The 17,378-nt window shown below is 40.5% G+C and overlaps 1 protein-coding gene across 1 annotated transcript in view; it reads right to left on the reverse strand.

Moving 5' to 3' along the window:
* Window positions 1-17,378, reverse strand: part of map3k5 (mitogen-activated protein kinase kinase kinase 5) — a 77,621-nt gene that overhangs the window by 51,056 nt on the left and 9,187 nt on the right. Inside the window, exon 2 of the mRNA XM_020639904.3 lies at window positions 1,786-1,925. Coding sequence (XP_020495560.2) covers window positions 1,786-1,925 — 140 coding nt within the window. The remainder of the gene's footprint in view (window positions 1-1,785; window positions 1,926-17,378) is intronic.

Consider the following 17,378-nt stretch of genomic DNA (forward strand, 5'->3'; position numbering starts at 1 on the left):
GGTCTTTGGCAGAGGAGCTCTGTCGCCATTAAAAAACCTCCCACTACACAAACATCCTACCATGAAGGCCCCAGTGTTCCTCTGCAGGAGTTTTAAAAAGTGTTACATTTGGGCCCCAGACTGTGTGAACCACGTCTGGTCTGCTTCACAGCAGCTATAAGACTCACACTGTTGTCACATGCTGACTCACTCACAATTTGTAGGACAGGCTTTTTTTATTCAAGTCCATTAAAGTTAGAATGTTTGACTCTGTTATTTAACAGTGTTGTGGCGCTTCTAACAGACTGATGCCGTGCAGTAGGGTGTCAATTTCAGTGTCGTAAACACTCATCATATGGAGGATCATTCCTTGGTTAAATATAGTGTTAAGGTCCTGACACACCAAGCAGAGTAAAGAACTAGTAGCGACAAAGGCGACCTGTGGTGTTACCTCTTGTCTTGGCCAAAAAGTTGCACTAGAACACACCGCAAAGACTACGGCTGACGACCAACCACCACGTACGTTCTGCGCATGGGTGAGAGGAAATAACTCTCCATGCCTGGCGGTGGTGGTCCGTCATTATGATACAAGAAAACCATTTTCACACCGCTGTCGCGTACCACTCGTATTATAGGTAGCCTAAAAAATTGAAAATGGTGCTGGCAATGTCAGTCCTTGGTCTTTTAGTGGAAAAAGAAAAGAAGAGGCGACAAATAAGGAGAAACCGCACTAATGAGTGAAAGCATGGATACTACAGAGGCATGCTAAAGAGACTTTCCTGAACCTGTGTCGAGAGCTGGAGAGAAATGAAACCTCAGAACAGCCAATCAGAGAGATTCCTCTCGCCGACGCCGATTCAACATGTCAAACAGGCCGACGATCTCCTTAGTGTGTCAGGGCCTTTACAGCAGTTTTTCAGAAACTTTGGTACTAATCACAGACTGTATAAAACATGGACATAGTCTTAGTGATGTAAATCATGGGTAACTGAAGGACTGTTTTGAAGTCTAAAGATGGTGGTCACCATGTTGAAAATTCTCTCAGTCAACCTAGTTCAAACTAAGAGGTGGAGCTTCCTGGCAAACACGCACACTTACAGTCATATCAAACATGCCCTTAAGTGTGCATTACTCGTATCCTTCATGAAATCAGAACAGATGAGTTCTAAAAAAGAAACAATCCTGTTTGCATAGCCGTATAGCCTAGCTTCCGTGCCTGCACACTGGCCGCTCTCTCCTTAAAGGGGCCCTGCTGACAGGCATCTTCTAATATACTTACTATTGACAATTACCTCATACAACACCATTTAAAAAATACCAAACTATCCCTTTAATACATAAAGCTAGTTCCCGCCACATAACAGCTGCACTATCTTTCAACTGGAAAGTATCACTCCTGAACTGATCCAAGATCTAAATGCTCTTCAGGGTGTTCCACCAAGTTTCATGAAAATCAGGCAAGATTTTCTGTAATCCAGTTGACAAACAAACAGCATCAGAAACACATCCTCCTCTGCAGATATTACGGAGCGAGCAAAATTGTCTTCCTTCTACTAAACCTTTCCAATCAGAGAATAATTTTGATGAGGCCACCATCAAACGGCTTCATAAATCCATTTCCTTTCATCAAATTATTGATGCATTTCCCTGCCTCTGCAACCAAATTACATTTCCGTCCATCCCCCGTCTATCCTCCTAAATATAGGCTTTAATCAGTACCCTCGGGAGCCTCAGTGGTAGTTTGGTTGATGCCTTAAGGATGATGAGGGCAGGATGTCATGGTTTATGTTTATGATGACAGCTTACCTGCAGGGACTGGAGGGAGTCGGAGTTTGTGTCGCAGTACAGGATGATGTTGTTGGCCATGCTGAAGCTCTCTCTCACTCCCAGGTGATAAAAGAGCGAAGGCTGGCGAAAAGCATCTGTCATCTCCACAACAGCGATGTCTGAGGGTGAGAATTACAGATGACATGTTCAGTGTCAGTGCAAACCTCTGAGTACAGAAAATAACACAGAAGCTTAGCAAAGTCAGTTATCCATGTCCTACCAGACAAAGAAGGAAAAGCCAAAAGATAAATAACTGTACATTATGAGTATAAACAGTTTTACATTTGGCTTTAGGCCTATTGTAGCATGAGAGTTGTATGGGATCTTTGTGTTATTTTCTGAATTAATGCATTTGTCATGTGTTTTATGGGTTTATAGGATTTTGTGCGTTTCATGCAACTTACCGTCCATTGTGCCTTTACTCGTTTGACATAATTAAACTGTCTTCTAATGTGCTTCTTATGGGTTTTATGTAATTTTTGTGCGTTTTTTAGGTCTGTTTTTTTCACTCACTGTGCAGCACTTTGATAAACTTTGTTGTTTTTTAAATGTTCTTGTATACATAAATACATTGGTTTTGGATTGGATTGGAAACTGTGATACACTTTAAAGAGCGTTGGAAATACAGAATCATTAATAGTCTGAAAGTTTTTTATCAGTGTCCATTAAACCAATTTGGAAAAGGAAAGGTGGCTTCAGACAGAAAGTGAAGTGATTTTAGAGCTGGGCTGCGCTAAATCAAATAAAACCAATGTAGAGATGCTAAAATGATTTGGAAGCCAATCCTCTTGTCGACCGACCATAAAGTAATTCATCTCAATCCCACACACTTACATTAATACATGGCTGATTTAATATATTTGGCGCTTAGGGACTCGCTTAATAAAAATCTGAAACATTTTCCTGAATGTGAGGATTTACTGCTTTATAGTGTGTCTACAGCGGAAACAAACAGTATTGTAATGTTGATTGTTTTCTTGATTTATCGATCAATTGTTGGTCTAATGAAATGTCAGGAAATGGTGAAAATTGTAGATCAGAGTTCCCAGAGCCCATGCTGATGTCATCAAATGGTTAGTTTTGCCCAAAATGGAATCGATCTGAAATTTACTATCACAGAGGAGTAAAACAAAAAGTCAAATGTTATTTTTTTCTTTTACAAACTTCTCAAACCAATTCATATATCTATCAAGTTGTTATTGATAGCCTATATTGTAATACTCTGCGTCAGTTCTCCTGTAAATAAACTGAAACCCTGCATTTGATCAATGCTCAATTTCTTTTTTTATGAAATATGGACTTCTCTTTTTTCTCTGTGTGAGAGAGAGACACATCTTCGAGGTCAAACACTGATTGATAACACTAAACCTCAGTATGTTTGTCAGTATTACAAACGGCTTGTTACAGGTGATGTTCGCTCACAGCTTCTATCTCTGCAGTCTCTGTGTGATGAAGCTGCTGTCAGATATAGATTCTCATGTCAGAGAGACAAGTGGAGTTAATTCAGAAGGATACTCTTGGAAAACAGAACCCTTTTCTCCACAGATGACGGCGATTTAACACACCTCTCCAACCTCTTCAATGCATACAAAAACACTCAATACCACAGTTACTCCAGCTGGACTCAAGGATATTATCTTCTGGATCAATAGATCATTAGGAGTAAATATTGCTGTGTGTCACTCAAGCCAGCAGGGACTTGCAGCATGTGGTTGAGAGGTGGAGAGTTCCCAGCCTTGAACCGAGTCTTTGCTAGCATAAAAGACTGCTGTTAGCAGAGCAAATTCACTGTGTGCTGAACTGTAACATACAAATTCCTCTGTGTGCAGCCTAAAACACCTCTATTATTCATCTATTATCTTCTATAAAGGAGAGTGCAAAGGTTTCTTTTGGTATCAACATGCTAATTAAAGTATAAAATGGGCAATTAAACTGTTTTGATATCAATAAAAATGTCTCTAATAGGCTACGGACTAGCATGCAATATTGAGTACCTACAAGTAAACAGGCTTCTAAAAAAAACAGCTTGCTTATTTTTGGTTCAAAACAGAAGTTTACCCATCAACACAATACTGTTTTAGAAAGGCTAAAAACAGTGCCTGAGTAAGCAGAAAGTAAAACTAAGTAGTTTCTAATCACACATTTTACACTACAAATGGCAACACTTCGGCAGTCAGTGGTTTCAAACAACACATTTTACCCTTTAGCGTAGCAATCAGGTTTTCACATTTACAGGAAAGCTAGCAACATGTTAGGAGCCAGTGGTTCTGTTAAAAGAACAGTGTGCTGCTAGCAGAAAGCTTACGCTGGAGCTAAGGTTGACAAAATGCTACCAATTGGTGGTTGTAATCACATGTACTAAAGCAAGCAATGTTATCATTAGTGTAATTCTTCAGAGAGCACAGTGTACTGCTAGCAGAGTAAAATAATCTGAAGCTAACAAAAGGCACAGCAATTGGCGGTTTCTAATTGCACATTATGCTAAAGCTAGCAATATGTACGCTATCAGTGGTTTCTGCAAAAAACAGTTTAAGAAACTTAAGCTAAAGCGATAGGAGGACTATTGGCTAACAGCTTAAGACAATTTTTCACAATAAATTAAAGATGATTAAAAATAGGGGAAAACATAATTAGAGTTTTGTGTTGATGTTACAGTTCAGCAATTTCATGGCGCTAAGCTTTTTAGTGTTTAGTGTTTCATCAGTGTAATGAGCTAGAAGGTACAACAATGATAGCCAGTGTATCACATGCATAAAGGGTTAGTTAAACCTACAGTTGTCAATAATAATAATAATACTAAAATGAATATTTATCATCACAAGTTGAGAGGTACATATCAGCTAATACATGAAAACATCTGTATAAACTCTGACAGTGTTTAGGAGGCCCACACATGAGGTGGGGAGGTACAAACTGTCCCTGAGGCTGCCGCACGCTACTGATAACAACAAAAACAAATCAGCCCTGGGACTTTTCTCCTGTAATGACAGAGGAGCTCAGAGAGTCACAGAGATAACGCTGCACCCTGGTTTCTCATCTGTTTCAAACTACCCTCCTCTCTGTGTCAACAAACATATTAGACAACGCTTGAGAGGCAGAGAGTCTCTGATCCAGCCGACAGAATATTTTACACATAATGGGTCGTTTCAAGCTGGATGGAGGAAAGCACCGAGATTCTGGGTGATCGTAGTTGTTTGGAGTTAATGGGGCAATGTAAACACCGTTCTCACTGGAGGCAGGTCACACTGTGACAGGTCGCTCTGTTCTGAACACTGACACTGCTGCAAAAGCATATCTGATTACCTCTGTGTATTGTTCTTGTGTTGTTTTGAAAATGAGATTCATGTTAGTCTGTTATCAGGTCATTTTCCATTTTATACCAGACAGACAGAACAAACTGTGAAGAGAGAAAAGAGAGCCAGTGAGAAAAGACCAGATTCAAGTTGACCAAGTTTCCTTACAAATGACGAGTACTTGATAATGAGCTTAATGTGTAGGTGTAAAGACAAGTAAATATAATTCTTTTAGTCAAAACTCATAATTCTGAGCACCACAAATAAAGTCACAAATTGTAAAGCATTGCCCAAAATTCTTAAACTACAAATTAAGATTTGAAAGAACTTAAAAAAAGAAAAGTGAGACAAAACTTCAGACTTCCATAAATCATAATGTGAGAACTTCAAAAATGAAACTTTCTGAGAAGTGAGAAGTGAGAAGTGAAACAAAGAATATTTAAGGTTTTATTTCCAGCAATAAGAAACTGCAGAATAAAACCATTAAAAGGCATTTTGTCACATCTGCTTTCACATGAAAAAAAAAACCAAATGTGCTCGGTTTTTCTGGACCAGAGAGATTTATCTTCAAATTACGTTTTTATGAAAAATAAAAAAAACATCTCTGTTTGTCTTAATCAACAGTATAATTATCTAAGTTCTAAGGTGTTTGCATTTCTCAGTGCAGCACTGACGCTTCATTTGCACTCTGTTGGTATCTAGTGTTTTCAGCATTTGTCTTATTGTCTCTTGATGCACCACAGCCAGCCTGAATGCATTTCAGAAGCAACACATTATACCAAGATCAGGGTGGGATTTGAGTGTCAACTGTAAAGATCTAAGTCGCCTGTGCAAAGTCTGAATGCAATATGCTTCCATAGCCCTATAACCTAAATTATAAGACATACACTGAGAAGAATTGGTATGAGCAAGGCAAAAAAACTATTTCATGAACCTGTGTGAATTCTCTTGCTTTCCTACACATCTTGTCCTGCATTTCACTCATTAAGACATGAGACTTGATAATAACACTTCATTACTTGTACATCCACAGAAAACTACAACATCCCATCCCTCTCAAAAGACAAATATCGAAAGTCACAGGTAAACTCTCAGAATTCCAGTGTACACATTCAATGACTAACAACATTATAAAACTAGCTAGTAAACATAGTCGACCATTTAAGAGTTTGATATTTCCGTCCAGAGGTGGTGGAGACCAAAACAGAGGTAAAAGTAGAGGAAATATTGGAATTAAATATGATGGATTTACAAAACAACAACAATAACAAATTAAGGATAATGTTAGGTCTGCTGGATGTGTAGATAAGTATCAATATTTAAACACATTTGCAATAAACACAACAAGAGTTATATCTGTCAAAGTAGCTTTAAAGTGGACATTTTATCCCCCTTTTCTACCTTTTTCAAACAGTCCCCTGTGGTCTAAATGAAACATCTGTGCTGTGCTTCGGTCAAAATATAACATGAATCAAGCACCAGAGGAGGTTTGTGACCCTGTATAAACCAGCTCTCTCAGAACGCTCCGTTTTGGTGTGTGTGTCTCTTTAAATGTAATGAGCCCCCCCCCTGAGTTTTGACAGTAGACATCACTCCTTCGCTAGCGAGAATAAAAATGGTGGACCTGCGCAAAAGTTTTGTTACAGGCTGGGGGTGGAGTCCATGGGTGGAGATATCAGGGGAGGGGAGGGGATTTTTTTAAACCAGAATCCCATTGTGACATCACAAGGAGAGCAAATTTGAAACGGAGCATTTTTCTCTGTGTTGTAAGACTTATGCAGACCACAAACAAAGGACTTGATGGGTTTATTTCACATTCTGTTGGGTAACACTCAGGTTACCCAAATATATGTTCAAAAACACTGAAGAAGTGGATTTTTAATAATATGTCCCCTTTAAAACAAATCTGTATGTTAAAGCAACATGCAATCGAAAGCTTTTGAAACATGATAATCAGAGACGTGACGCAAGCATCCATGTGAATGCTCACAGTTTGAATGCAGAACTCACATCAAGCAGTTTACTTTCATTCATTTGCTTTTGAGTCTGCATGCCAACAAAACGCTGCACAGAGAAGCCTATCAGAACCCGGCTGGTTGCTTCTGTCTCTAATGAGAGGCCATGCAGATAGTTGCACTTTTCATCAGCACATGTAAATTCAGCCAGGAAGCAGGTACTTGTTGCTGCCCTCAGAGGTTCTCGTCATCAACCTGTTCCTCCACACAAGCGTAAAAAAAAAAAAAAAACAGTGCACAATTTCATTACAGTCAAGCAGGCAGAGGACAGGATATCAGGGATTTTAAGCTCAGCTGCTCTGTGCAGTGACGTGGGATATCAAGAGGGCTTTTTTGTTCTCCGGATGAGCAGTTGGCATCTTCACATCAGGATGCTTTCTTCCTGATAGAGTGCACATTAGGTTTCTCTTTGTGACGTAAAAGGTAGAGGGAAAGAACACCTTAATCCTTACTCCGGCTGACCTCAGCTTAACAAACATCTGTAACTTCCACATCTATGACGCATTCCCATCGATGCAATGGATGTGGAAGGAGTTAGGGGTGAGTCAAAATGAAAGATGTTCTGATAATATGGATTTCTTCCTGATACCTGAATTTGCAATTTGTCATTATCGTACCATAAAATCGTCTAGAGAGCTTAGACAAACTACACACACACACGGTATGGATGTTATCATAAAACACAAACAATTACATTACAGAAGACTGCCATTGAACTTTCCTTTTTCATCAATCTGACAGTCTACTGTATTATTACTAACCCATTTTACTTTGCCAGAGAGAGAGTTACTGAGGTGTAGCGGAGCAAGAGGGTGTCCCAATAAACTTCAGAGATTAAAACATCTACTTAACTAGCTTGTGCTGAAAGAACTAGGATGTGTGGATATTCTTGTTTCATTTGAGTTTACTGAGCATTAATCAGAAAAATGCTTTGTTGTTCTTCATTGTTGTTCTACTCAGTACAAGCCAGAGCACATAAATGGACGTAAAGCTTCTTCATCGCTCTTTCTTTATGCATACAAGTAGCGTCTGAATGTCAACATCCAGACAGCACAGGTTTGCTGATGAATAAAAGATAAGCTTGTCTTGTTTCTCCGCTGGTTTAGAAACACCATCAATATTACATGTCAACCAGATTTGAATACAAAAAGCTCATAAAAAGGCAACGTTGGAACAGAGAGTTGTATTTTCTGAGAAACGAAAGAAAAAAAAAAAGGAGGCTGTAGTTGTGGTTTTAAAATGCAGCGATGACTTGGGTGGGGTGTTTTTTTCTGCAATGTTGTGCTTGGAAAGCCTCACCTGCTTCACAGGACTATAACGCTGAGCCAAAGAAAATGTTTGCTGTCACAGGGCAGGGCTAATATACGAGATGAATAGAACATCCACGATTCAGTGCAAATATGAAAAAGAAAAGAAATGTTGGTATGACATGAGGGAGTCTCGTTTACTGGGAGTGTTTGAGAGGAGTAATCAGATCTCATAAGTAGAGAGCTGTCAACACTCGGCTGATCGTGTACGATGTCGTCACTTGCCGAGTGTATATTCCAGTTTGACGCACAGATACTGAGAATTCATACAAAGCCACGCATGAACAACACGAGAACATTTTAGTAAATGTGGTTTATGCATGTTTGAGCCCTGTAGGAGTTGAAGAAGGGTTGGGATAAAATACAGATGCGTCAACACTGTAAGACAATTCCTGACTCGTGTGGTACAATTATCGAAGCGCTGTTGCCAAATATTGATGTGTTGATTTAGAAACAATCCACTCTAATCAGATTCACTTCCAATTTGACTCACCGTGCATCTACACCATGATCTTCCTGTCACTCAGTTTGTTTACATGCAGTTATAAAAAGTTGACTTGTTGTGTTAATTTGAATAAAACTGGACTTTTCAAATGCAAACAGCTCGACAGAAATCATCCCAGGTCAAATTTCTCAAAGTCCAACTACCACACCTACTGTATATAATGCTGTTTGGGATTTGATTAATCATGCAGCTATACTTAAAGGACTTAAGCTTGTATAGCGCTTTCTGCTAGTATTCTGACTGTTGAAAGGGCTTTTTACACCACAGGTCACACCGACCCATTCAGTCACACCACATTCACTCACTGATGGCAGAGGCTGCTATGTTAAGTTTCCAACTAATCCATTCAAACACATTGACCTGTCGCTGACGCAGCAGCAATTTTGGGGTTTAGTTTCTTGCCCAAGGACATTTTTATTTAATTTTTTATATGTAAATACATGCTGCTGTTTTTATCCTGCACTACAACGAGCCAAATGCAACAAAATTTTGTTCTTATCTGCACTGTAAAGTACAAGTTTGAATGACAATAAAGAAAGTCTAAGTCTAAGTCTAAGTCTAATTTCAACATGTGGCGACGAGAGATGACTGACTCGACCTCTGAGCCAGACCTAAACTGGTCAAGACGTTCTACACATGTTTTCAGTTCCCACACCTGCGGCTTTGACCCGGAAGTCAAACTGCATAACTGCGTAGCAAAGCAGAAGTTGCACTGTCGTCCACCTTCAACTCTCACCATTTGATAGAGGGCTAGAGTGCATGGCATTTGCTGGAAGTTTGTAGGAAATGTACAGAGCTGTAAAGTTGTCCGTGTTTTCACCACTCAACACACAACCAGTTTGCCCCTTGCTAACTTGACAGCATGGTGAACTGGAAGGAGCTCCAATGGTGACTAGCTGAAATAGGAAATATTGCCAACTAGCATAGCAGGGTGTGACAAACTTCTGTCAATAAATCAAGTCTCTCTCTCTCTCTGCTTGTACACTGGAACAAAGACAGTAGTCCAATCAAATGGCCTAATCGCGCTATAAACGTAATTGCACTAAAATGTGCACAAAAACTTTTTTTGCATGCTGATGTTAGCATTTAGCTCACAGCACCATCGTGCCCGCTGACATAGCCACTAGCATGTCTTTTCCAACAGACGTCTCTGGTTACGTCATCCCATTTTAAACGACTTGCTGCATTTCTCTTTTTACAATTTGGATAGCTTGTCTGACAAAAGAAACAATTCAGTCGATTGATATCTTGGGTATCGACTAATCAAAACTGAGTCAACTGAGTAGATATAGATCTCTACACAGATAAAACTGTATTTTGTTTAAGAGGCTTGCTTTCTCTTTAGATTCTTTTTTTCCCCCTAAGGATTTACAAATTTGATAATCAAATTAAGAAACCAAAGGATGTTTTGAATAACTCCTAGAAAAACAGCACATTTTTAACTAAGGACAGGGTACGGCCTAAACCTGTTTCTGTAGAACAGTAGGATCATGAAAGGCTTCTTCAGGATACATTTGTCAAAGTGCTGAAGACAAACAGCCGAGAAATGCTCAACATCAAACAGACAGGGACTGTTCTTTCGCTTGAATCAACAGCAGAGCGTCTGAATGTTTCTGGAGAGCGTTCAGATGTCCTGAGAGCTTACCAACACAACAGCACAGCTGAGCGCGAGCCAACATAGCAGCGGACCTGCCAGCATAGTGTTGACAGCAGGCTGAGGGTGGAGTAACTTGAGACATGGAGCCTCCACCATGTGCTCACCTCTGCCGTCGCTGCATTCATTACAATCACCTGAAATCACAAGTAAACCCCGGGTCTGTCTTCAACCAGTGATGGATGAGACAAATTGGGAAAAACAAGAGCAGCACATGCATAGAGGAGCCCTGATAATCCTGCTACACCTCCTACGGCTGGACCTGCTGCTGTTCAGCAAAACTAAATTGATTCCCTCGCCTACAGCTCAAAGCAGAGGAGGGAAAATAACTCAATACTCTCGCACAATATCAGGCTTTCAGCTGCACTCGGCCTGCTGCTGCAGGTTCCTCAGGCCCAGCTGTGTTTCTGAGGGGTGGGAGGGGGGGGGGAAGGAGGAGGGGGAGCAGCTAAGAGAAGGAAGAGCTGCAAGAATTGACTGTGAATTGTTCTGGTGTCTACTGCAGGCTCCTCTTTACAGATCCTTCTCAGCCCGGACAAGTTCCACATGCTCTCTTCTTGGGACGGGGAATCTGCTGGATATAATAATAAGAGTAGGATCTAAATGGCAGCGCAGACGGTTATGGATTATTTCAGCATCTCAAAGTGTCTGTGCAGGGCTCAGAGTCAAACTGAGAGCACATGTTTGCACACAAAGAGAAATCTATTTTAAAGCATGTGAGCTGTTGAGAAATGTAAACACTCTCTCCCAACAGCCTTCAGCTATGAACAACAAACAGAGCGTCTGCATCATCCACGCTATACATCTCTGAAACTACATATAGGTCAAGCAAATAAATAATGCAAGATGATTTCTCCGCAGTGAACATCTGTGAAGGTGTAACAGTTTCATTATTGATAATTGATTTATGAACTGAGTTTTATTCCCAACACATATCTGTTGTTAAATATTCCACAGTCCAGGTTCAATCTTTCTTTTTGGGGGCTTTTTGTCAGTAGAAATCTCAGAAAAAAACAAAACTTCATATTAGAGTTTTACAGAGTTATAGCTCAAGAAAAGTACAAGGAACATGTAAGAATTTTAGATCAGCGTTTAAATCTGTAAAATGTAAGAAAAAAACTGGAAAGAAAATGACCCCCAAAAGATTCAAAATTTCTAAAATTAAACTCATTGTACACGCACTGTGTTGTGCAATCAGGAAAGGCTTTTCAACCAACATGTCCCTGTTATCTCTTTATCTAACGCAGGCACATTTGTTTTTACCATTTCCTGATAAAAAACAATGCAGATAATTCACCTCCAACCTAGGTGATACTCTGCATCAAAAAAACTAAAGGCAACAATTAAACATAAAAAACCCCCCAAAAAACACAATGTATTTGACACAATCAAAAATCAACATGTTGCATAAAAATGGACACAGTCGAATAGCTATCCTTACAGCATTTAACTAATTATCTGATTTCCCGAGCAGGTTACAGTAAAGGACAAAGTGTTTCCATGCAGGTAAGTGCCTTTACTTTGGCATAATGACAGTTCATATTAGTGCAAATGTCACAGTGATTACAGAGAGAAATGTTGTTTACATTGGTCACCCGGGGTTGCAGCTGTAAAGGCCTGCAGATGATTGTGTTAGAGTGTGCAGGAATTGGACAGGTACGGGAGGTAAATGCAACACTCGTCACAATCAATTACATAATAACCACACATACAATGTTGTAACCATGGACACGGCTGTGAAAGATGTGAGTGAAACCCTGAGTGTGCTGCGGTGGAGGTTTTTCTTCTTGTTTTTTTTTTCCCCCTCCCGTATCGCTAATGGAGAAGGAGTGAGGCCGGTGTTAGTGGAGCAGAGTGCAGTGGGAGGATTTCCCTGGAGTTTTTTCCCACACAGAGGACAGAAAGAGAGGAAAGAGTGGCATAACTGTCTACTGGCTCCACTGGAAATCATTTCCCACACTCAAGAAAGCTGCACAGTCTGGGCTAGAATTTCCAGGAAGGAGAGGATGGTAACTGTGTCGCAGTGTGCCGGGGCAGCTCAGTGATTACATCTTGTACTCGTGCCACAGATGAAGTTTCACCGTTGTCACGCTGAAGCGACACAAAGGATTACAGAAGTGCAGACTTGAGATGACAGACAAGAAATTAGGCCGACTGTTTTCACACACTCACAGGCACAAAAGCCCAAACAGGACCCACAGACATGCATGACTAGAGAGATGACTGAGTGAGGGGGCTGTACAGGGACTGCTCGGATTGGGGTCCTTTCTCAAGGGTACCTCGACAGTACTCAGGAAGTGAACCAGTCCCAAATTCTACACTAGATCCACACTGAACTTGAACCAGAGACCCTCCAGTTCCCAACCACACAGGCTGAGCTGCTGTCCCCAATCTTCCCCTTTAAGGATGTTTATTGAATATTTCTGGTTTCTAGTGGCCCAACTATCTGTGCACACAAGGGACAAAAAAAATGTAGCTAAAAATGGTCACGATTTTGAGACTTTTCCAACGATCCAAAGGTTTCAAACTACTTTGGACGACAGCTCTTTGGAAGGTCATTATTAACAATTTTAGGGGAAGTTATTTTCTTTCCTGCAAAGTGATGAGTACGATGATTTTCAGAATTTTTTAAATGTTAAAGTCAAAATCACAAAACGCGTGGTGCAACTGTTTTCAGGTTAAAAACAAGGTGGTGCATGTTTGTCCCTCAGGGAGTCTGCAGAAGAACATTTCTTTAAGTCATTTGCTGAATGACCTAACTAACTGTTTCTTTATTATACTCTGTGTAGACAGAAGAAAGGTCAACAACAACAAAAAGGTCTCTTAATATACATTGAGGTTAGCCTGGAACATAAACGTTTTGAGGCACAGTAGAAATTGTCTATTGTAGTGGTCAGGTATTTAAAATAGATTCAAAATCAGGTTCAGCTACACGAGGCCAAAAAGCCTCTCATAGTCTAAACCTTATTTTCCACCAAACTCACTCTGGGACCGGACGAAAGCACCAAAACAAGAGTTTCAACTGAGCGTTTTTAACCACAAACAAATCTGCATTCCCAGAGGAAAATAGGGGAAATATGAGACAATGCTTATTCTGTAGTTTAGACGCCCTGCCCAGCACAGAGATTAATACAACCTTTATTTTTAGGTTAAAACAATCCCCCCCCCCCCCCCCCCCCCCCCGAGTCCTGAAAACACAACGATGCAGGAAATGAGAACAACCTGTCAGTTACACCTTTCTCCTGCCACACCCCCTCATCCCCCCCTTCTCCACTTTTTTTTTTCCCTGCTCCACTTTGTAAAATCTCTCTCTGTGTGAAAAGGCAACGAACTGCAGTGCTATGTGTCCCTGAGGGGGAGAAGAGCCGAAAACAGAATGTGAATTCATCCACAGCTGACAAACACTCTGAGAGGAACTCGTGCTGTCGTGAAAGTTGCCCTGACTTGCCCTCTAAATTGACTTCCTGCTTGCTGTTTCAGGGAAGAAGAATTTAGCTGAAACAAGAGGTATTTGTTTTCTTTCAACGTGAACAGTGTGTCAGCCTTACCTCTAAAAACTCACATGGTTGGATTCAGGAGAATTGTATGAGGAAACACTGCAGTGACTACGACACAATTACAGAATTCTAAATTTAGAAATGATCACTGATGGACAAATTACTGAAAATATTAACTAGTTCAAGTTAATAGTTATCTACTGTCAAATCGTAACTTAGAAACTAACTGAGTTACGGCTTTATAAAAGTAACTAGTTACTTGGGAATGTAAGTTCAGCGTTACTTTTATGGCCCATATATTAACGTTCACATTATGTAGTGTTGCTTGGCAGTGTGAGAGGAAACGACTCAACCAAGCAGCAGCAAAAACCAGAGTTGCATAATGTGGTGCTTTTGTGCTGCCAGTTTATGTTAAGAACACAAAAACATTTGAGTTGAAGTTCTTTTTTTCCTCTCTCTCTTTTCTTATAAGTTTGGTTTATGTCTAAAGAGACGATTCAACAATAGAAGAACTATGTCTGTAACCGCTTAAACTATTAGGGCTTTCACACTTGCAGAAAACTCCTGAAAAACTCCTGATATTTGCCGGAGGAGCCGTATGTGTGAACAGCCAAAGTTTTCATTCAGATTACACCCGGAGTTTCTCCATAGTATTTTTTCTGCAGCAAGTCTGAGTGAGCTGATTTGAGAAAGCAGCAGGATATTCTCTGGAGAATTCACCTCGCGCCAATAGGCGGGTGGGTGACGTTTCTACACTGTTACTGCTGCACGTTGCATAGAGTATGTGCATGTGACTGCAAAGATCTCCATGCAGGTAATTAAACAGCTGCATTACGTTTTCTGTTCATCAGTAAGTTGTTCTCTTTTGATTGTTTTTTGATTACGTCACGTCTTAGCTCAGCAGACACTCGCCCCCCTCCGGTCAGACAGTGATGGTCTCCAGCTGTGAGATTCATATGTGAAAATGTCTGAGCAGTCCTCCTGAAATGATCTAGATATTTTCAGGAGTGCATGTGTGAAAACGGCTTAAGCGAGCACCTTAAAGCTCCCGTTAGGAGTTTTTCATTGTTATGAAACTGACTGAAACTCATAGTGATGCCTCCATATGACCAAAAAAAGCAAAACAAAACTTTTGCTGACAAGATTGACTTTTTCTGTAACGTAAAGTCTAATACCTATGAAGGCTGCTTCGGGGGAGGTTTCAGACGAAGTGACTAACTGCACACCGAACAAAGCAACCCTGTTCTGTTTCTGTTTCATGAAAGGATTCATCTCCCAGCGCTACAACAAGCCGTACTCTCAGTAAACACAAAGCCTTGCTTCGACTTCACTCGGTGATCTTTGTTGAGCTTTTGGAGAATCAAAACACTGAAACATGGCGAGAGCAGTGAGGCCCGGCAAGTATCACATCTCTGCTATCTGGTAACAATCTTGTTATTAAACAGTGTAAGTGTGCATGTTAGTGTGAAGAAGGATTGACAATGTGTTGCACTTTAAGGATGTGGTTTATGTATGTAGGAGTTAAAAGACTTTACAGTAAGTGTGTTTTATAAGAATGAGCTGTGCACTTAGGGGAGGCCAGCTGCAAGAGAAATCTGCAGCCTCCAACTTGCATTAAAGTGTTAAGCTTGACATTTCCATTTGGCTTAAAATATATGTAAATTAATCAACCTTGTTTGTATTTCACTGCTTTGATTTTGATACTTGCCCATACGTCAGAATTATCCCACTGATCTTTTCATGGTAATGCAACTGACTGCTTACTGGTATTCCAACATTATACTGATAAATGAGTCCCTGAGGTTCTGAAAGACGCCAGCTTTCCCCTTCAGCTGCCTTTCACCTCACATGAGCCGTGATAAGACCTGCGGGACAGATCTGACACACCACTTCTCCTCTTCCTGTCACTTCTCTTAACACATCTTTACCTCATGGGTTTACAGTATACAGCCTCTACAACATGTTCAGCACATAAGAGGAATGCCCTTTAACTGACTGACATACTTATGTTGGGGATTATCGTAGTTCGCCTTTAGCTTCAATGAACTTCCTGTTGAGAAATATCTGTATTACAACATTATGACATGGTAGTTTTGTTTACAGTAAGCTCTACCATCGAGGGTAAGTCACTTTTCTCCAGTTGCCAGTGAGTGACCTGTGGACTAATTCCCTCTGACCTTGTGCTCTTTAACCCCTTCATGAGCAGCCAAGCAAGTCAGAGTAAACAGGAGGGAGGATAAACAACTTAAGACAGCGCCAGCTGATGGGATTTCTGAGCAGTGAGGCGTCCCTGTCGGGAAGCTGAGCGTACAGTGTCATGCTGGGGAAGCAAGAGACGCTCTCAACAAGAGGCTGTCAGCTGACAAGAGGCTGTGTTGACACTGACCACAGAAGGACCTCACCTGCTGTGCAAGGATTACATCTGTGTCCTGTTAGGGGCTACTGCTTTTTGTAGTGTTTTTCTCCCTCGAAGTACGTCAACCTAAACTCATACTTTGAACTATCCATTAAAAGATTTAAATGGACTGAGATTACATTATTCTTTTCTGGTTAAAGGCTTTATATGCGATTTTCTGATCCAGCAGATGTCGCTCTTGAGCACCAGCATGAAACCAAAACAACTCGCGGTGCATTGTTGTGTTAGCATGCTAATGCTAGCGATCTTTATTATGCTGGTATCTTCACACTGCATGTAAATTTACCTGAAATGAGCGTGATCTAGAAACACAGTTAAGCAGTGAGTACAGTATGTTATTCTTCTTTTCTCTAGTCCCTCAATTAAACAACTTTTATACACGAGGGGAGGAGTCAGCCGGCTGTCCTGGCGATGTTAACAAACTGAAGATAGGACTCTGAAAACTCTGAAAACATCACAGACAGTGGGACTCGGATGTTACACCCATTGTAGACAGTCATGACTCACAGAGTTATTTTCAGAGGGTATACTTGATTTCTATTACATTTAAGTGTGAAAAATCGCATATAAAGCCTATAAAAATGAAATTTTGTTCGCTAGCTCGTGTGCGATATTTTTTTCTATATCTGGGGGTCCCCATTAAACAAAAATATATACAACTTGGAAGACGACAGAAGTACATTTTGAAAAAGCACAAACAAAATAAAGAGGCTTAGAAGCTACTAACTGACTGGCTCAAGCACGTTCCCACCTTGCTAGCTTGTTTGTTATCTTTGATGTAGCTTCCCCCCCTCTCCATTTTTTGCAGTCATAATGGAATAAAGAAAAAATACAACTTCCAGAAGAGGAGGCAAATTGAAGTATTTAAATAGAAAGAGGCTATGG

The sequence above is a fragment of the Labrus bergylta genome, chromosome 15 (assembly GCF_963930695.1).
Source record: "Labrus bergylta chromosome 15, fLabBer1.1, whole genome shotgun sequence".
Lineage (NCBI taxonomy): Eukaryota > Metazoa > Chordata > Actinopteri > Labriformes > Labridae > Labrus > Labrus bergylta.